General features: G+C 39.9%; 1 protein-coding gene across 2 annotated transcripts in view; it reads right to left on the bottom strand.

The window, feature by feature from the left end:
• GRIA4 (glutamate ionotropic receptor AMPA type subunit 4) overlaps positions 1-21,478 on the bottom strand; it is a 316,665-nt gene that overhangs the window by 187,359 nt on the left and 107,828 nt on the right. For both annotated transcript variants that reach the window (XM_070751668.1, XM_070751669.1), the window contains exon 3: positions 4,223-4,462. In XM_070751668.1, coding sequence (XP_070607769.1) covers positions 4,223-4,462 — 240 coding nt within the window. The remainder of the gene's footprint in view (positions 1-4,222; positions 4,463-21,478) is intronic.

Below are 21,478 nucleotides of genomic sequence, written 5' to 3'. Positions count from 1 at the left end.
ACCTTATGTACGTCTATTCTTTTTTTGGTTATTAACCCAATTATAAAAAAAATTCCATGAGTCTATATGGCTTCTCAGTTTTATGTTTTCAATTTTTTGGTTGTGCTCTCCATGTAAACTTTTGTGTAAATATTATATTTTTCTTCAGTTTTAGGCATTAGATTTGTCACTCTGATTTTTGTTGCTTTTATTCTGTAAAAATTTTCTTGGTGTCTTTTTATTCCCTTTCACAGTATGTGTGAATATATACTTTCCTACAATCTTAATTTAATTTTCATCTTGAAATCCTTAGTTCGTGCATTACAGTTTGTTCTTAGGCCCTTTATATTTCTTTTTGCGTCTTAAATTTCATCTGTAACTGAATTATTAAATGTTATTGTTTTTCTTTTCAGGCATTTTTGCAATTGAATGTTGTTTTCAGTAGTCATTACATTTAAAGGTCTTGAATAAATAAGATGATAACGAAATACATGTATCACGAAGTTTGGGAATAAAGTGACGGATAGAACCAAAACTTTTCACACCGTTGAGATATTGGGGGGGGGGGGGAACTGGAAATGAATTATTTCCACCGATATGTCCTTTTAAATTTTAAAGAAAGCAAAAAAAAAAGTGTTTGTCTAAATTGAAGAATTATTTCCTATATTGTGATTGAAAAGTTACGTTGTGGGGGGAGTGAGATGACAACTTCCTCATTCTCTCAAGGGGGCGATTTGTTCAAAAAGGTTAAGAACCATTGGTCTGAGGCACGAGTGTCAAACTCGATCATGTGACATCACATGACATATGACGGGTTTTGCCTTAGCAGAGCTGGGTTGGGCGTGGCCAGGGCATGATGCATCCGGTTCCCAGGCTGCCAGTTTGACACCCTTGTTCTAAGGGTTGTTCTGTCAAGCTCTCCGGTAGAATCCTCCCGAAAATTCACAGATACAAATATCAGACACACACACGTTTGAAAATTCAAAACAATGTTCTTTATAATGAAAATTCAAATAAACTATGCCCTCTTTTTGTATAGCAAAGAGCACTGGTCTCCAAACAAACGGGTAATTTGTACAAATCCCTTATCAGTTCTGAGATACTTAGCTTGCAGCTGTGAGGCAATTCACAGTCCTTCTTCTTTCACAAAGTGAAACACACTTTGCTCTGGTTTAGTTTCAAAGTGGGGAAAAATCAGCACACAAAAGGTCAAAGTCAGTAAAGCAGTCACGAAACACAACGATCAGATAATCCTCCACAATGGCCAAACCCACAGGCTGCTATTTATAGCAGCCTCACTAATTACCACAGCCCCACCCAACCACAGGTGGCCTCATTTTCTTTGATAATAATCTCTCAGTTGTTGCTGCCTATGCATCGCTCTCCGCATGCGTGGCTGTATCATTAACTCTTGTTCCGAATCCAAGGAGGAGCTAGATAATTGGTCTCCTTCTGAGCTGTCTGCTACACTCTCCTCCTCCCTGTCACTTATGTCTTCTTGGTCAGAGGAGCCTTCATCATCAGATTCCACCGGGAGCAAAACAGGCCTGCGGCATGTGGATGTCTCTCCCACATCCACAGTCCTTGGGGCAGGAGCTGGGCCACAGCTAACCACAACAAAGGGTAAGGATGGTAAAAAGCATGTAAGCCTTTTATAACAATTGCTTCATGAAGTTAGTTAACTAGCTAGTTAGAGAGGCACATCATTGGAAAGCAGCTGTTTCAAGTTATCGTCAATATTATATCCAAGAAATACTACCTCAGCTTTTTAACACCACGTCCATGACCAGTACTTATAACTACTAATAACTGCTGCAGAAGATTGAGGGATTAAATTGAGCTGGTTTTTGAAAGAGGTTTAGGAAAGTGAGAAAAGAGGACGCTGGTGGGAAAATGTTGTTTTGCCACACATTTATGTCAGCTAAAGGTTATTTCATCAAACATGTTTGTCATTTTGATCCTTGGCAAGAAAGATTGCGATATCAAGTGGTTAACCAGAAAATTAGCAAGACTTTTCATTTCATTCAGGCTACATGACAGCAGAACAATCATTCTGGATTTTTTCATATGAAAAATTGTATCAATCTCCATCTCAAAAATGTATTCATAATATTCCAAGTTTTTTGTAGAGTTTCTTGAGGAATAGTTTGCAAAATGTATTTCAGGGAGGAAAATTCTGAAATTGGCTGTGGTATGCTGTCACATATTTCAAAATGGTGAGCCTATAATTTATCTCTGGAATTTAGAAGAGAAAGGGGGATATTTTTTTAAGGGAACTATCACTATTTATTTATTTTTCTGTCTTATTTACTATATTCTGCTCATCCAAAACCAACTGCAAAGCAGAAACAAGTGAAACCCTTAAAAAAAATGCTCCAAAGCTTTTTTATCTATACATTTTAAAAACAAAAAGAGAACTAGGCACAAATAAAATAGTACAAGGTAAGGATTCATAAAAAGAAACACAAAATCATAAATGAATTAAATGAAATAATTGCAATAAGAAAGAAAATGTCCATTTGTCCATTTTTGTAGCAATGCAACAGAAATAAACTAAAATTTCAAATGCTTCGGACATATCTCCTTATGCTAAATATGGTGCAAACCAGTTCAGCAACTTTATATCTTTTCATGGTTGAATTTCCCCGTTTTTGAACAGTCCTAAAATGGTTGAGGAGAATTAATCTTAAACGTCAATGTCCAATCACCAAGAATATAGTAAGATAAGGTACAAGGTTGTTTTTAAAAAAACATATTAAAACATTCCATTTTATCTTGAAGCTCTATTTTTTTTCTGCTATTTTTATAAATTTGCATCATCAAAAAAAAATTAAACCTTTAAAAAGCTTGGAGTCCATTGACTGAAACAGTTTATACATTCATAAATAAATAAAGCCCACTGCAAAATGGAAATAAATTAAATCATCCAGATTTCTAGCACAGTTCTAGCACCCAAATAAATTTGATCTTATATATATCCAGCAAATCATTAAAAAGTTACCCTTTAGTGGAGGAACAGCTTTAGTGGATGAACAGTGGACAGTGAGATGGGCAGCAAATAAAAATAAATAATAAATATAAAAGAAAAACTATACAGTGATACCTCATCTTACAAACGCCTCGTCATACAAACTTTTCGAGATACAAACCCGGGGCTTAAGATTTTTTTGCCTCTTCTTACAAACTATTTTCATCGTACAAACCCACCGCCATCACTGGGATGCCCCGCCTCCGGACTTCCATTGCCAGCGAAGCACCCGTTTTTGCACTGCTGGGATTCCCCTGAGGCTCCCCTCCATGGGAAACCCCACCACCGGACTTCCGTGTTTTTGTGGTGCTGCAGGAGAATCCCAGCAGCGCAAAAACGGGCGCTTCGCTGGCGACGGAAGTCCGGAGGTGGGGTTTCCCACCGAGGGGAGCCTCAGTGAAATCGCAGCATCACAAAAACACAGAAGTCCGGAGGTGGGGTTTCCCATGGAGGAGAGCCTCCGGGGAATCCCAGCAGCGCAAAAACGGGCGCTTTGGCTGGCAAAAGGAGTGAATTTTGGGCTTGCACGCATTAATCGCTTTTCCATTGATTCCTATGGGAAACATTGTTTCATCTTACAAACTTTTCACCTTAAGAACCTGGTCCTGGAACCAATTAAGTTTGTAAGACAAGGTATCACTGTATTGGGGTCTCTTCTTTCTAAGGCACATAGTCAAGAACAAGAACAACGTTCAGAACCCTAAAAGTTGATCACATGCTACAAATACACAAGAATCTGATCTACTAATGGTCAAACCCAACTGGTACTAGTTGAGGGTCAGTGGAATTAATGGGGGCTGTGTAGAGTCCTCAACCTACAATCCCTTTCCTCCTCGACTCCCTACTGCGCCACTGCTGCTTCAACCTGGTTAGTTGAAGCTCAAGCAGCTGGCATGTGAGAAAAATGGACAGCTCCCTTTAATCCCCTCTCTGATAGCTTCTCTATAAATAGGGAGCTGTCCGTCCCACTTGCTTGTCTGTGTTGGTGCTGAATAAACAGTTTATTTTGCTCCGGAGAAGCGTCCTGCCTCTTTCTTCTAGCTAGCTGACTCCTAGCTATCTAACAGGCTGGACCTGGGTCTCTTGTGATAGCATAGTGATTCCAAACTGATGACATATTTGATCCCCACACTCGGGTTTAGCCTGCCCATCCTCCTGCACCAGATGGCTACATTTCTCCATAGGTGAGCGTTATGAAGGGGAAACATTACTTACCCCTGTCCGTGTCGTAAAGGAAGACAAAGCGATTCCATTTATAATGGCCCAGCAAACTTAACAACGCTCCTTGTAAGGAAGGCCTCAGTTGCAGCACAAACTGGCTTTCGCCCTCTGTGGGGAAACTGGGTGTGATGAGAGAGATGTGCAGGGCGCTGCAGAATGAGGTCAAGGTGTGTACTGATCTTTTATCGTACAGTCCAAAAATAGCAAAAACTCCTCGTGAGTACTGGGAGCAGACTGAAAGGAAACACAAAATATATAATTAAAACAACATGGCAACAATAGGCAGCATCTATATTTGGACTTCAACTCCCAGAATTCCCCAGCCAGCGAATGCTGGCTGGGGAATTCTGGGAGTTGAAGTCCAGATATCTTCAAGTTCCCAAGGTTGGGAAACACTGATCTAGAGTTCCAATCTAAACTTTAAGGAGATGTATCCTGTCTTGCTGATGATCTCTAGATTTAGATCTAGATCCAGACTACTGTATAGGGAAAATGCTTCCTTCCTGTGCTTTGATCACATGGTAATATGGAAAGTTGCAGTTTTCTTCATGAAGATACACATTGCCAATCAAAATAAATTTGTATTATATATACTTTAACTAATGATCTGGTTTGCTTTCTGTGAATAATTACAGAAAGTAGTTTTCAATTCGGGATAAACACTTCAGTTGATAGCTGAAATTTATAATGCATTTTATGTCAAATTAATAGTAAAATTAAATTAGCTGTAAATTAGCTTTAGTGAAGAAATTCTGGGTTTCTTTTTTACAATTAACTTGAACATCAGAGCACAATTTGCAAATCATCCTGTAATTAACGATGTTCTACAATAAGATTTTAAAATATCTTTATTTGAAATATAGAAGAACATGAAAAGCAGAACTCCAAAGAATCCAACAATTGAATAGAGCTGATAATATAATCTACAGTTTCTTGATCAAGTTCATGTTCACTCCATTACTAAGAAGAACTGGTAAATTTCAATATAAACAAAGCCAGCACTCACGTTTTAATTTTCTTTGCATTTAATATATTAAAGTAGAACCAACTGGGGAAAAAATATTTAACAACTTTTTCACAAATTCAGAAGATAAGGAATTCTTGCATATTCTGGAAATTTAAAGTCTGTTTTTACATATCTATGAATTTGGATAACTATAATAAAAATGAGCAGCAAATACAAAATTAGTAAAGATAGGCAATAACCATCATAACAGAACTCCTGTAGCTACATTATCTCTTTTGGCACCTAACAGGTCCTACAAGATTGTATGTCTAAAAATATTCATAAATCCATGGTACCCTAGAAAGTAAAATGGTGGATGGCTAAAACTCCATGGCTGAAACAGGTAGTCCTTGATTTGTAACAGTTATTGTAGTGACAGTTCAATGTTAATAATGGTTCTGAAAAAAGAGACTAATTACCGTTTTTCACCCTTATGATGTTGTAGCATTCCTATGGTCACATAATCAAAATTCAGACTCATATTTATGATGACTGCAGTGTCCTGGGGTCATGTGACTAGCTTTTGTGACCTTCTGGCAAGCAAAGTCAATAGGAAATCCTGATTCACTTAACCACTGTGTTACTAACTTAACAAATGCAACAATTCACTTAACAGTGGCAAGAAAACTCATAACAAAAGTTTCACTTAGTAACATAAATTTTTGGGCTCAATTGTGGTCGTAATTCGAGGACTACCTGTCTATTTTACTTTGTCTGCTAGTGCAAAAAACAGACAGACAAGCAGGTATTTCAAGAGGGTGATAAAAGTAACCAGAAGGTTTGTGGATAAAGAGGGAATGACTAGAAAGTACTTTTGGACTCCTGCCTCCCAAAATTTTGATAGTTATTTTTTCCTTTTCCATAACCAAAATTATTATTATTATTATTATTTATTGGATTTGTATGCCGCCCCTCTCCGCAGACTCGGGGCGGCTAACAACGATAAAAACAACATGTAACAATCCAATTTAATAAAACAACTAAAAACCCTTATTATAAAAATCAAACATACACACAAACATACCATGCATAACTTATAATGGCCTAGGGGAAGGAATATCTTAACTCCCCCATGCCTGGTGACAAAGGTGGGTCTTGAGTAATTTGCGAAAGACAAGGAGGGTGGGGGCCATTCTAATCACTGGGGGGAGTTGATTCCAGAGGGCTGGGGACGCCACAGAGAAGGCTCTTCCCCTGGGGCCCACCAAACGACATTGTTTGGTCAACGGGACCCAGAGAAGGCCAACTCTGTGGGACCTTATCGGCCGCTGGGATTCGTGCAGTAGAAGGCGATTCCGGATGTATTCTGGCCCAATACCATGTAGGGCTTTAAAGGTCATTACCAAAACTTTGAATTGTGACCGGAAACCGATCGGCACCCAGTGCAGGCCACGGAGTGTTGCAGGAATGTGGGCGAATCTAGGAAGCCCCACGATGGCTCTCACGGCCGCATTCTGCACGATATGAAGTTTCCGAACACTTTTCAAAGGTAGCCCCATGTAGAGAGTGTTGCAGTAATCGAACCTCGAGGTGATGAGGGCATGAGTGACTGTGAGCAATGATTCCCTGTCCAAAGAGGGTCGCAACTGGTGCACCAGGCGAACCTGGGCAAATGCCCTCCTCGCCACAGCCGAAATATGATGTTCCAATGTCAGCTGTGGATCGAGGAGGACGCCCAAGTTGTGGACCCTCTCTGAGGGGGTCAATAGATCCCCCCTCAGGGTAATTGATGGACAGATGGAATTGTCCTTGGGAGGCAAGACCCTCAGCCACTCCGTCTTGTCTGGGTTGACTTTGAGTTTGTTGACACCCATCCAAGCCCAAACAGCCTCCAGGCACCGGCACATCACTTCCACTGCTTCGTTGACTAGAAAAAATATTTAACAACTTTTACAGGGTTATGAAGAAAATAAATCCCCTTTTCTACCAAATCATGACAATTTAAGTAGAACTACAAATACACACTCTGACCCTTTCCTTCCACATAGAGGTTTTTCTTGTATTTGAACCCCATTATCTTTTTAATTTTTTTTAAATATGCAAAGACACAGAATGAAAAGAGGGGGCACAGTAGCAAACAGGAAAAAAAGAGAAATAAAAAATAGCACTAACAAGGATACATTTACACTTAAAAATATTCAGCCCAATGTTCATACGTATCATCAAACCTTGATTATACCGAATAATCAGTTTTGATAAATTTGTAAATTCTGCCTTTTTGGATTATAATGCAAGGGTTCTACAGTATATTGGTATTCATAACAATATTAATACATTTATAGCTATTAAATGATAAATGGGACAAGAATGGAGCAAATAAGTATCTCTTAATCTATTTAACATTTCCAACATAGTGAAATTGACAGCCAACCTTTTAAAAACATTTTCTGGTGAGTCCCCCTACCCCAAAAGTGCAAGAAAACCTTTTGCCCAATTAATATCATCTTACTTAATATTCTTTCAGCTACTCAGCCATTGATTTATTAATGTAACAGTATTTCATATCTTTCTTCAAGGGAGCTTGCAAATAATATCCATCCCTGTGATACTGGTGAATTATTTATTTAAAGGGGGGGAACACCACACCACATAAAAGGACATTATTACAATCGCCAGGATGATTACAACAGACTTAATTTTTTTTAAATATGCATCCAGGATGCCAGTTAGTTTCCAAATATTTTCAGATTTTCTGGCAACCTTCAAAAAGCCAGATTGTGCAAAATATGATAATCAACAATGTTCTCGTCTATACTCTATTTGGATATCAATATTTTTGCATCCAAATTTAATCAGAAACCAGATGATCAGAAAGGAGAATGTTTAACAGTCTTCTAATCACACTAAAGCAAATTCTTTATTTTAGTGATATATCCTCTATGGCAGGGGTAGGCAAAGTTGGCTCTTCTATGACTTGTGGACTTCAACTCCCAGAATTCCTGAGCCAATCACGCTAGCTCAGGAGCTCTGGGAGTTGAAGTCCACATGTCACAGAAGAGCCAACTTGGCCTACCCCTGTTCTAAGGCAAGGGTGTCACAGTCAAGGCCCATGGGCCAGATCCGGCCTGCAGGGTGTTTAGATTAGGCCCATGGGGTTGCCCTGGAAACAGCAAAAAACTGGACTTCGATGCCTGTTCCAGAGAAAATGAAGCATATAATGGTGACTCAACAGAGGTGGAATCTTCTACATTCTGGAGACTAGAAGATGGTGAAGTACAGTAATTCCTAGAAAATGCTCTCTACATGGGGCTACCTTTGAAAAGTGTTCAGAAACTTCAGATTGTGCAGAATGCAGCTGAGAGAGCAATCATGGGCTTCCCCAGGTATGCCCATGTTACACCAACACTCAGCAGTCTGCATTGGCTGCCGATCAATTTCTGGTCACAATTCAAAGTGTTGGTTATGACCTATAAAGCCCTTCATGGCATCGGACCAGAATATCTCCGGGACCGCCTTCTGCCGCATGAATCCCAGCGACCAGTTAGGTCCCACAGAGTTGGCCTTCTCCGGGTCCCGTCAACTAAGCATTGTCGTTTGGCGGGACCCAGGAGAAGAGCCTTCTCTGTGGCGGCCCCGGCCCTCTGGAACCAGCTCCCCCCCAGATATCAGAGTTGCCCCCACCCTCCTTGCCTTTCACAAGCTCCTTAAAACCCACCTCTGTTGGGGTATTGAAATTTCCCTTCCCCCTAGGCTTATAGAATTTATACATGGTATGCTTGTATGTATGAGTGGTTCTTTTTATATTGTTGTTAGCCACCGCGAGTCTTCGGAGAGGGGCGGCATACAAATCTAATACATACATACATACATACATACATACATACATACATACATCAAGAATAGTCCTAAAAATGCGAGTTCCAGGTACATACGTGAATGATGAGGCAGCAGCCATCTCGATCACCGGAACATAGAAACTTTAATAAAACCACTTAGCTTTCGTTAGCGTGCTGCTAACTTCGTCAGAGTTTTAAAATGCCGTGGGAGACAAACATCTTTATAAAGCATTACTCAGTCTGCTCATTGCCCGTGTCACGGGGCCACACCCTTCCCTCCCCCCTGCGGTAAGCCTAATTGTGGGTTTAATCATGCTGGCTAAAGGGAGATCTACCTCTTTTGCTCGTGTTTGTTGCCTTTTTCCCTCCCATACATACATAAATGTTAAATGATATAGAAAGATTACCGTATTTTTCGGAAGTATAAGACACACCTTAGTTTTGTGGGAGGAAAACAAGGAAAAAAGGCACAGATAATATACACAGTTTGCTGTGTATTTCTGTACATGTGTGCTTGACCCCATAGAAATAGCAAAGAATTGGAGAAATGTACATTATGGCGATATATTAATCCCCGAACGTTTTCTTAAATGTAATCACACTAACTCCTCCCAATTATTTAAATAGATCTACTCCAAACATGACCAAGTGAGGGTTTAACTCAGCTGCCTTATCTTAATACTAAAACAGGACACTGTTACATTTCAGATAATAGTTTTACAGATCTTTAAAACTGATCTGGCTTTCTGGAAATATTGTTTGCTATTTAAAAGAAGATACAATAGCACTGTGCCTCTTCAGATCAAGCATTTATTTCAAAAAGATTCTTCATTTTGTTAAGTTAATAATAAAGCGTTTTTTTAAAAAAAATAAGTCTACTATAATTTGAACATTCTACAGGCATTTATAGTTTGTGACTTTTTATTTATTTTATTTATTGATGGATTGATTTTGTCCATTGCACAATGAGAGTTATATTGGGTATACATATAGTAAATATATAATGAAGGTTATAGAGGATATACTCATAGAAAAATATATCTAAGAAAGAATAGAAGAGAAGAAGTAGGAATAAAATATATCAGTGAAAGAATAGAATAAATATAGGAAAGAAGAATGATATAGGAGATATAGGAGAACAATAGGACAGGGGACAGAAGGCACTCTAGTGCACTTATGCACACCCCTTACTGACCTCTTAAGAATCTGGAGAGGTCAACCATGGATAGTCTAAGTGTAAAGTGTTGGGGGTTTGGGGATGACACTACAGAGCCCGGCAATAAGTTCCACACTTCGACAACTCGGTTACTGAAGTCTTATTTTTTACAGTCAAGTTTGGAGCAGTTAATATTAAGTTTAAATCTGTTGTGAGCTCTTGTCTTGTTGTGGTTGAAGCTGAAGTAGTCGCCGACAGGCAGGATGTTGCAGCATATAATTTTGTGGCCAATACTTAGATCATGTTTAAGGAATTTTAGTGCTAAGCTTTCTAGACCCAGGATTGAAAGTCTAGTTTCGTAGGGTATTCTGTTTCGAGTGAAGGAGTGAAGGGCTCTTCTTGTGAAGTATCTTTAAACATTTTCAAGGGTGTTAATGTCTGAGATGCGATATGGGTTCCAAATAGATGAACTGTATTCGAGGATGGGTCTGGTGAAAGTTTTGTAAGCTCTGGTGAGTAATGAGAGATTGCACAGTCTGATCCCTGCAGCAATTTGCCTCCATGCAGTTTTAGTTTCACTTTTAGCACATGGGCTTTCCATGAACTTCAATCAATCAGCTGAGGGTTGGGAAGCAGATAATCAGTGGCTTGTGCTAACCAGGTTCTACTGCTGTTTGCTGCAAGGAGATAAACTGCTGGTAGGCAGAGACCAAAGAGGGTGGGTGGGTGGATGGGGCTACATTCGTTGTACAGTGCTACCTCGACATACGAGTTTAATTCGTTCCATGCCCGAGCTCGTAAGTCGATCAACTCGCATCTCGAACGAATGCCTTTAGACTTTGTTTTTCACGCCGAGATAACCGGAAGCAAGGAGATTCTTGCGCCACCTAGTGGAAGCTCGGGTCGTATCCCGAATTTGAGCTCAGGTGTCGAACAGAAATTTCGCTCGCGTCGTGGTTCGTAACTTGTAATACTTGCATGTGGAGCAGCTCGTATCTAGAGATACTACTGTATAAGATGCATCTACATTTTCACCTTTCTGCGGGGTAAAAAGGTGTGTCTTATATTCTGAAAAATAGCGTAAATATGTGTATAGGCTGATTCCAAAGATTTTGGCTTCTGTCTAAGAAGTTTGTTTGTTTGTTTGTTTGTTTATTTATTTATTTATTAGATTTGTATGCCGCCCCTCTACGTAGACTAAAGTTATTTAATGTGCATAACAATGTTGTCTACTTAGCTCTATAGCTTTCAAAGGACCTCCTCTGAAATAGAGTAAGTTTGCAGTCTTAATTGTAAAGTAAGATGCCGCAATGAACAGACATACAAAATAATTTCTGGTGCCAGAACCATCTTTTAGACCCAGAGAAATGCACTAACTAAGATTTTGGGCAGGGACAACTTGCAGATACTTGTACACATAGGCCATGCATAATTTGTGTGTGTGTGTATATATATATACACATATACATATACATACATACAATACATACATACATCTCATGCACAAAAACACATATATCACACAAATAGCACTTTTACTTGCGCCTTCATCATATCCATTTTCTGTTGTTGAAAACCCTAGTTTTAGGGATAGATAACACATAGCTTAACAGAATTTATTGGACCACAAAACCCATTTACGGAAGTTAGGTTTACCAGCATTGGAAGTGCCACATGTCCATTTCTGATTATTGATTGAAATCATCTTGATTTGACTAAGTTGCTCATTTATAATATTATTGTTGAAAAGAGATGTCTGTAATTAAGATTACAGCAAACTAGAGATAGCTAAATTCTTACCAAAACTCGCCTTCTTACATAAAATATATGTTTTAAATAAAAAGCGCTTTGAAATAAAAACATGGAAAAAAGATGTCACTGTATTCAGACACCCTCCAACTCATGTAATAATGTTTCTTTTGATAAAACTGAAATAAAATTAGCATATTTCTACACACTATCATTTTCCACAAATTAATACAATAATCTCTTATAAAGCTTAATTGCTTTTTTGTTTTAAATTAAAGAAGAAAGGAGGGGGGAAATATAAGCTTCCCTGTTTTTTTTAAAAAAGATATTTGTTTATGATCCAATTTTACGCCATAAGTATTCTTGCCTTTTTCTTTTTCTTCCTTGAAAAGGAAGAAAATAAGCTCATTTATAAAACTAGAACTTTCTCCCCTCTAGAAAGTATTTTTAATTTAAATTGGGAGGATGCCCATAAACATGACAGCCTGTTCTAATGAAAACACTGTTTTAAACATAGTAGCTCCAAAGAGACTAATCATATATGCTTCTTCTTACTTCAAACAAAACATTACTGTATTAATTTTCAACAAGAGAGGACATAATTATCTCAAGCAACGTCTACAGATATTCATTTCTATTGTCAGCACATCTTCTAGTAAATCAAATGAATTTAGTAGGGGGCAAATCATCCTTACAGTAGAAAAGGTGGGCGCTTAATCAGAAGGGAAAAGAAAAGTAAGAAAAAAAATGTTCTGTATTATTATTAAAAGTAGAAACGGGATTGTTGTGATTCAGCCTGAGGCTCCTCACGGACCTGCTGGAGCTTTGCCGGATCCATGCCCAGAGGAGGAGGACAGTGAACAGGAGGGGGAGGACCAGGCAGATGGGGGAGAGGAACATCAGGAAGAGGAGGAGGGAGAGCAGCCTGAGACCCCCGGGGGGGGCCCTCTCCCCAGCTAGTAGCCTGGATTCATTGGATGAAGACGCACAGGCTATAATAGATATGAGGCAGAGACGTGCAGCTCAAAGAAGGGGCCAATTAGAAAGGTATGAATTGGCAACAGCTGGGTTTGGGTGTGGTTCTCCTCAGCAGGGTTGAAAAGGCAGGCCCGCCCTTATAGTCTTGTGGAGAGTTATCAACTGGGAGTCCTGTGACCTTGCTTCAATTCTTGGCGTCTCTGATCTTGGCTTGTGGCCTAGAAGGCTGAAAGACTTGGGGGAGGCATGGGTTTTATTATCTCCAGTGTTGTTTTTGCCAGCAAGAATCCTGTTTTATTCCCTGGACTTCGTGAAACCTCTGTGAAGCTTCATCATGTTCCTGTCTGTAAGAACAGTTTTTGTTACCTGTGTTTGCTTTCCAGTATATAAACTGCCTTTGCTTTTTACCAGTGTGTCTGGATACTCTTTTTGGTTGGTGTTGGCGTCTGGGCGGACCCAGACAGAACAGGGATGGGTTTCTAACATCATTTGTGGCAGGGAGAAAATGGATAGACAGAAATTTTCCTCTTGATCGTTCAAACACAGGGTCACCCCATGTAGCTGAATGATGAAAAATTCATGATAGATAAAGAAGTATTTCTTCATAAGCTGTGGAACTGTACTACAGCAGGAGTGGCCAACACCCCAGAGGATAGGCACAGGATACAGAAAGATCTAGACAGACTTGTACAGTGGGCCGAAACGAACAAAATGAAGTTCAATGTAGAGAAAAGTAAAATCCTGCACCTAGGCAAAAAAAACCCAAAACATGCATACAAATTAGGCGAAACCACACTCACCATAAGTGACTGTGAAAGGGATCTTGGAGTCTTGGTGGATAACCAGCTAAACATGGGCCAGCAATGTGCAGCAGCAGCTAAAAAAGCCAACACAATCCTAAGCTGCATGAACAGGGGGATACACTCCAAGACCAGAGTGGTAATAATACCACTCTATAAGGCCCTGGTCAGACTACACCTGGAGTATTGCATCCAGTTCTGGTCACCACATTTCAAAAGCGATATAGAGACTCTGGAAAGGGTGCAGAAAAGAGCAACTAAAATGATAAGGGGACTAGAGACCAGGCCATACGAGGAAAGGTTGCTGGAACTGGGCATGGATAGCCTAGAGAAAAGAAGGGCCGGGGGGGGACATGATAGCTGTATACAGGTACTTAAGGGGTTGCCACGGAGAGGAGGGGGCCACACTATTTTCCAGGGCACCAGAGGGTCAGATGAGAAACAACGGTTGGAAGCTGACCAAGGAAAGATTCAACCTGGAGATAAGGAAGAATTTCCTGACGGTGAGAGCGATCAACCAGTGGAACGGCCTACCAGTGGAGGTTGTGAACTCCCCAACTTTGGACATTTTCAAGAGGAGATTGGACTGCCATTTGGCTGGAGTGCTGTAGGATTTCCTGCTCAAGCAGGGGGTTGGATGTAAGGTCCCTTTCAACTCTAATAATAAATAAATAAATTCATGTGGATGACTTTAAAGAATTATAAAAATTATTTAAAGAATTATAAAAATTCCCCAAGAACACAACCATCAAGTACTGGTGGAATTATATGACTTTCACTACTGGGCAGGCTGTCTTTGAATGTAATGTATCTTTGATGATGTCAGGAGAAACCCAAAGGTTCTCTCCCCTCCCCAAGAAGCACCTGGACTCGGTCCAAAATGCCTTCCACATTTTGGACAGAGAGAGGACTGCTGGTTTGGAAAAGGTTCAAAGAGGCAATCTATGTCAAAACTGGACAACCCTATCTCAACTGGGTTGGGGGTGAGGATCCGGCATCATCTCTCTCCAGTCTATAACACAGTTCGAAGAAGGCTCCACATCCATTTTCTTAGATATCCAAACTGCCTGGTTAAAACCAGGTCCTCCATCCTCCATTTAGGCGGGAAAATGGAGACCGCTGATTGGCCAAGCTGTCAGAACTGGCTGTACAGAGTTAAACAAAGAGCTGTTTGTCTTGAAACCTGTCTCAAGCCTCTTCAATCACCAGACTCAACACCTTTACACCACTCAAGTAACTCTGATGAGACAGATAAACCTCCAGGTAGCCTCAACGACTTGTTAAAAAGATGCAAATGTCCAGCTGTCTGCAAGGAGTATAAATCTTTTCATTCCCCACCATCCAGTCAGAGCTGATGAAGCTTCTGGGAATGAGAAGTAGAACAACTTTGAATAAAAACCAGAAAGTGCAGTTGCCTCTTGGGGTGAAAAAAAAGCATATTTGAGGCAATCATGACCTGGATGACTGAAATTCTACATAGACATGTCAGCGGAAAAACAAGTAGAAGTACTATAGTGCTCATATCCTCACTATGGACATGCTTGACAAATTGATCTATAATAGGAACAAGTATATTAACTTACTGCCAGATACTATTGGAAGACCATGTCAGAGTCAGGTTATGGTAGAGAAAATCTACATGTCTGTCTCTCTTCCTGTTTGCTTATTAACTATCTATACCAATATACAGTGATACCTCATCTTACAAACGCCTCGTCATACAAACTTTTCGAGATACAAACCCGGGGTTTAAGATTTTTTTGCCTCTTCTTCCAAACTATTTTCACCTTACAAACCCACCGCCGCCGCTGGGATGCCCCACCTCTGGACTTCCGTTGCCAGCGAAGCACCCATTTTTGTGCTGCTGGGATTTCCCTGAGGCTCCCCTCTATGGGAAACCCCACCTCCAGACTTCTGTGTTTTTGTGATGCTGCAAGGGAATCCCAGCAGGGGCATCCCAGCAGTGCAAAAATGGGCACTTCGCTGGCAACGGAAGTCTAGAGGTGGGGTTTCCCAGCGAGGGGAGCCTCAGTGAAATCGCAGCATTGTAAAAACACAGAGGTCCAGAGGTGGGGTTTCCTATGGAGGGGAGCCTCAGGGGAATCCCAGCAGTGCAAAAATGGGTGCTTCGGCTGGCAAAAGGGGTGAATTTTGGGCTTGCACGCATCAATCGCTTTTCCATTGATTCCTATGGGAAACATTATTTCGTCTTACAAACTTTTCACCTTAAGAACCTCGTCCCGGAACCAATTAAGTTTGTAAGACAAGGTATCACTGTACCTCTCTATATCAATATAACACAAGCACAATTCAGTGTAGAATATTAAAACATGTAAACTTACTATCATGTCCTGCAAAGCTAAGCTTTGGTTCTTTTATCTAACAAGACTACCCTGTTGAATTATTTCTATATTTCTCATATCTCCATTATTCTTTACTTACATTTTCTTTATTCCTAAGGATTTAGGCAATGTTTACTCAAAACGTCCAACTGATATATTTTTTTTTGCCTGCATTAAAGTGTTTTTCTCCTGTACAACTTATGGTGAAAATGGAATCATCTCTTTTAAATGATGTTGAGACAAGTAATTCTAACAAAATGGATTTTCTCCCTACAAAGTATATCTTTGGTACTAAGTAAGACAAACTTCAAAACAGATATCCTTATGATTGTATAGCCCAGGGATCTGGAACTTGCATTAGGAGTACTTTCATCTTTTCAATTAGAGAAATAAACGGGAATACAGTACGGCATCACTTTGTATGACTGTAGGAAATATAGACAATTTAATCAAACCCATCAAGCAAAAACTTGAAATATTTTCTTTGTTTGTCACACAATATATCTTGCATTCTATTTCTCAACTTATTTATTAATCTTTCAAATGATATCTATCTATCTATCTATCTATCTATCTATCTATCTATCTATCTATCTATCTATCTATCAGTTGTGGTTAGCTCTGGCCCAGCTCCTGCCCCAAGGAATGTGTAGGTGGATGTGGGGAAAACCAGCTCCTGCCCCAAGCAATGTGTAGGTGGATGTGGGGGAAACATCCAAATGCCGCAGGCCTGTTTTGCTCCCGATGGAATCTCCCGACGAAGCCTCCTCTGACCAAGGAAGCGTGAGTGACAGGGAAGAGGGGAGTTTGGCAGACAGCCCAGGAGATCAATCATCCGTATCATCCCTGGATTCTGAACAAAAATTAATGACACATCCACGCATGCATAGAGTGATGCATAGGAGAAAACAAGTGAAGGATTATTACAAGAGAAAATGAGGCCACCTGTGGTTGGGTGGGGCTGCTGTAATTAGTGCTACAGATAAAAGTGCAGCCTGGTGTTTTAGCCTCATGGCAGTTTATCTGATTCATTGTTTCGTCAAGATCGTGGTTTTTGTGCTGTTCAAGATTGTGTGTGGATTCTCTGGACTTTAGAATTGGACTCAATTTCCCAGTTATTGGGTGAGCAATTGGACTGCATTTAACCTGTGCCTTGTGTGTACCAGAAAATCCCTTTGACATTTAAAAAGGGAGCTGTTTCTGTTTTTCTGTTTATAAAAACTTTTGGGTTTTCCTTTTATCGTGTGGTGTATGTCTTCCTGGACTAATTACCCTGTAATTATGGGCGGTTGAAACACGCCGGAAGAACACCTATCTATCTATCTATCTATCTATCTATCTATCTATCTATCTATCTATCTACCTACCTACCTACCTACCTACCTACCTACCCATCTATCTATCCAACTATCTATCCAACTATCTATCTATCCAACTATCTATCTATCCAACTATCTATCTATCCAACTATCTATCTATCCATCTATCTATCTATCTATCTATCTATCTATCTATCTATCTATCTATCTACCTACCTACCTACCTACCTACCTACCTACCTATCCAACTATCTATCTATCCAACTATCTATCCAACTATCTATCCAACTATCTATCTATCCAACTATCTATCTATCCAACTATCTATCTATCCAACTATCTATCTATCCATCCATCCATCCATCCATCCATCCATCCATCCATCCATCCATCCATCTATCTATCTATCTATCTATCTATCTATCTATCTATCTATCTATCTATCTATCGCATGAGTGCGCCCTCTCATAAGATTTTGCTTCCTGTGCATGCACAGAAGCCAAATCTCACCAGAATCCACCCACCTGCTGGTTATCCAGAGCTGCACATGCATTGCACCAGTAGCGGTGGTAAGTGGGCACCCCCGCCTGGTCTATACCAACCTTTATTCCTTCACCAAAGAATAGCTGATCAACTCCCCAGCTGTGTTTCAGGCTGATTCTAGCTACAGAGCATGCATGGATATAAAATTGCATGAGGGCACATATGCGAGCGTGCAAGCGAAGTGAGTGCGTACAAAACATCGCAATGTAAACTGGTGGCAATGGTAAGTGGAATTTACCCCTGAGTCATTCAGGCAATCATTTGATACTCTGCTTTGATTTGCATACTAAAGTAAGTAAACTGAAAGATACCATAGCAACTGTGCGTGATCAGGACACACTGCAGTTATCAATGTCTTTTTTTTAACCTGGGGTGTATAGAACTGAATTCCTTTTGGGCTTGCTTCGTGGTGGTATTGATGAAAGATTAGTAGTCTCTTTAGTACCATAGATTGACTATTGTGAAGTTTCCAATTTGTTCGATCAGTGTGCCCAGAATTTTGAGACATTGGATGCTAAGAATGTATGGAAAGTAATATGATAGTGCCACTCCAGGATACAACAGGCAGCTTGTTCCCAAAACAAAATCTGCATATCCTGTCCATTCATAGATTGAAGCCCTACAGAAAATTCATTCTCCGTGTGATGCTAATGAGTTAGAAGTGAAGCTAAAAAAGCCTTCTCTGTAACTTCATGTAATATTATCTCCCTACCACTCACTCTGAAATATCTGTAGATCTCATCTTGTTGCGATACTATAAACAAGTTAAAAGTGTTTATCCAAAAATGCTTTTGGTCCCAGCTGACTGACTAGTGGTACATACCTTGAATTTTAACTGGGTTTTATATTTTGCTATAGTTTTTGTATTGATTTTTATCATGATTTCCGTTAAGATGTCAAAAGCCTTGTTGAATTTTTTATTACTTTCAATCTCTTTGTACTGTTTTAGGTCTCTTCGGCTGGCGGGACCCAGGGGAAGAGCCTTCTCTGTGGTGGCCCCGGCCCTCTGGAATCAACTCCCTCCAGAGATTCGAATAGCCCCCACCCTCCTTGCCTTCCGTAACATGCTGAAGACCCACTTTTGTCACCTGGCGTGGGGATAATTACCATCTTTCCTCCTTTTTTATTATGTTTCTGGCCTTACTGTATGATAGATTAGGTTGAAAGTGTATGACTGCATAGTTAGGGGTTTTATTATGTTATTAATGCCTTCTTAAATGGATTTAATTTTTTATTATTAGATTTGTAATGTATTGTATTACTGTTATGCTGTGAGCCGCTCCGAGTCTTCGGAGAGGGGCGGCATACAAATCTAATAAACTATAACTAAACTATAACTATATATTTTCAGGTATTCCAGATGCTATTTGAAAATATCTAATTTTGTTCTCTTTTTACAGTACCACTGAAATCTTGTCTTTTAATTAGTGTTTTATCTCATTATCACTCTTTCTTACTGTGATTTTCAGCTAAATTAAGTTGTCCCAACAGGCAGTTTCAATTTCATTGTTTTGATTTTATTACATTAATTTCTGGGATAGTTTTCCTAGAGCAATGCTAAAAGCAAGAGTTCCAGAATTCTTCACACACACAGTCTCTATTTTATTGTGAGTCATCACAACAAAAGAAATCGGGAAAATTGTAAGGCAGAAGGTGAGAGGTCAATACCTGAACCATGTCTTTTTTCCCTATCCTGTTTTCAACATTCTACACTTTCAAGTTATCAGATTTTTTCTTTCATCATAGTAAGGGTACCATCTTCATTAATGCCTTGATTTTAAAATTGTCTATACCAGTGGTTCTCAATCTTTCTAATCCTGCAACCCCTTAATACAGTTCCTCATGTTGTAGTGTCTAGTGCCAATTCTCCCAACAGAGCTTTAAGCTGATTGGCAAGAAGGTCAGAGGGAACACCCCCACTGTAAACACCTGAATGGTTGGATTGTAAAAATATGTTCATTTTGTAAAAATTATTTAGCATACTCTTAAGCAATGTTTGAGATGAAAAAAATTGTTCCATACTGTTCTGGATTCTGGTAGAACTTTAGTTACATTGAAAAGAACGCTTACTGAATACAGGATTTCATAAACAAAAAACTCCATTTTATTTCTCCTCTCTTCCATATTCAAAATACAATACAGACTGTCACATTCCTCTCTCGTTATCTTTAGCACAAACTTTCCCTCATGCCTCCTCCCTTATCTTAAGATTTATGTCTATACAGCTTAGTTGAAAAGCACCAGGAATAGCTGTGAAATAACAAAGAATAAGATAACTTACTCAGGAGCCAAAATGACACACATACCACGATAGATTTACAACATTGAAAACTCCGCCCTTCTTCCCCGCTGGCTCCCTGACGTGACGAATACATCACTCCAGTAATTAACCCATTCCTCCCCTTAATATCTTTTTCCTAACACTTGCTCTCTGCGCTTTTGAACTCTTCTGAAGTGAGGATTTAACCAGCGATTGTCTGTCTCTTCTTCCCTAGAGTCTGGACTCATAGCCATATCCTGTGGCTGGCCTCCCACCTATTCTGATACCTGTAACCAAGGGCCTGCCACTAATTCATAAACACTATCTGTATCAGAGTCATCAAGCTCTTCATCATCCTCCAACTGACCAGGAGTATGTACAACACATACCAATTTGCTGCTCCAAAGAAAAGAAAAGAAACAGCCCAAACAGCCCATAAAGAATCTGTTTCCAAAAGTTCAATTGAAGTAAGATAGACACGAGATTGTTTTTTAAAAAAAATACTATTTGTTGCTGCTTTATTTTATTTCAAAATTAATGGATTTTTACAGCACCCATTCCTTCCCATAAGGGAGTGTTGGAGAGGTAGAACCAAGGCAGTAACAGTGCCATTAGAACATTATTTTAAAATTAGAATAGTACATGTCAAGATATTCATTGTTAAAGCAACTTTTAGCCAGTTAACCCTCAAGCTAAGTTCAGGTAGTCATCCCTCTGGGATCAAGAAACCTCTCAGATTACCTCTGCTTTTTTAAAATTGTAAATCTGCTTGAATTCCTGCGACATATATTGAGAGCCTCAAATGCAATCTGACAGCTCTTTGAGGTGGAACTTTCCTTGTACTGAGGCAGCTCTTATAAAAAAATATTTTGGGCAACAACTGAAAATTTGTTTTTCCCCCTATGCTTTCTGGGGTGAAAGTGTGGAAAAAAATGTATATCTAAACAATATTGATTGTGGTGGGATGTGAAATTAAATAAATAAATGTATTTCATATTTTAAAGCAGTGGTCCCCAACGTTTTTTCCACCAGGGACCAGTTTCAGCAAGGCAATTTTTCTATGGCCCGGTGGGGGCGGAAAGGGGTGTGGTTGGGGGCGGGATTAAGCATGGGGGTGCTGGTCCTTCCCGCCCCTCTTTCCCGCCATCGCCCTGTGGCCGGCAGAACCTGCCTCCCAAACCCTCTTGCCCAGTGGCAGGTGAAGCGCTGGAGGGAGGGGGTCAGGCCGGCCGTCCTGCCTCCCCCCCCAGCCAAAAACGCAAAGGCGTGCCACGGCAGAAGCCAAAAGAGGCTTGAGCCTCCCGGTCCTTCCCGCCCCTCT

This window comes from Erythrolamprus reginae, chromosome 4 (assembly GCF_031021105.1).
Source record: "Erythrolamprus reginae isolate rEryReg1 chromosome 4, rEryReg1.hap1, whole genome shotgun sequence".
In the NCBI taxonomy this organism is placed as follows: Eukaryota; Metazoa; Chordata; class Lepidosauria; order Squamata; family Dipsadidae; genus Erythrolamprus; species Erythrolamprus reginae.
This window is presented reverse-complemented; position numbering and strand designations above follow the sequence as displayed.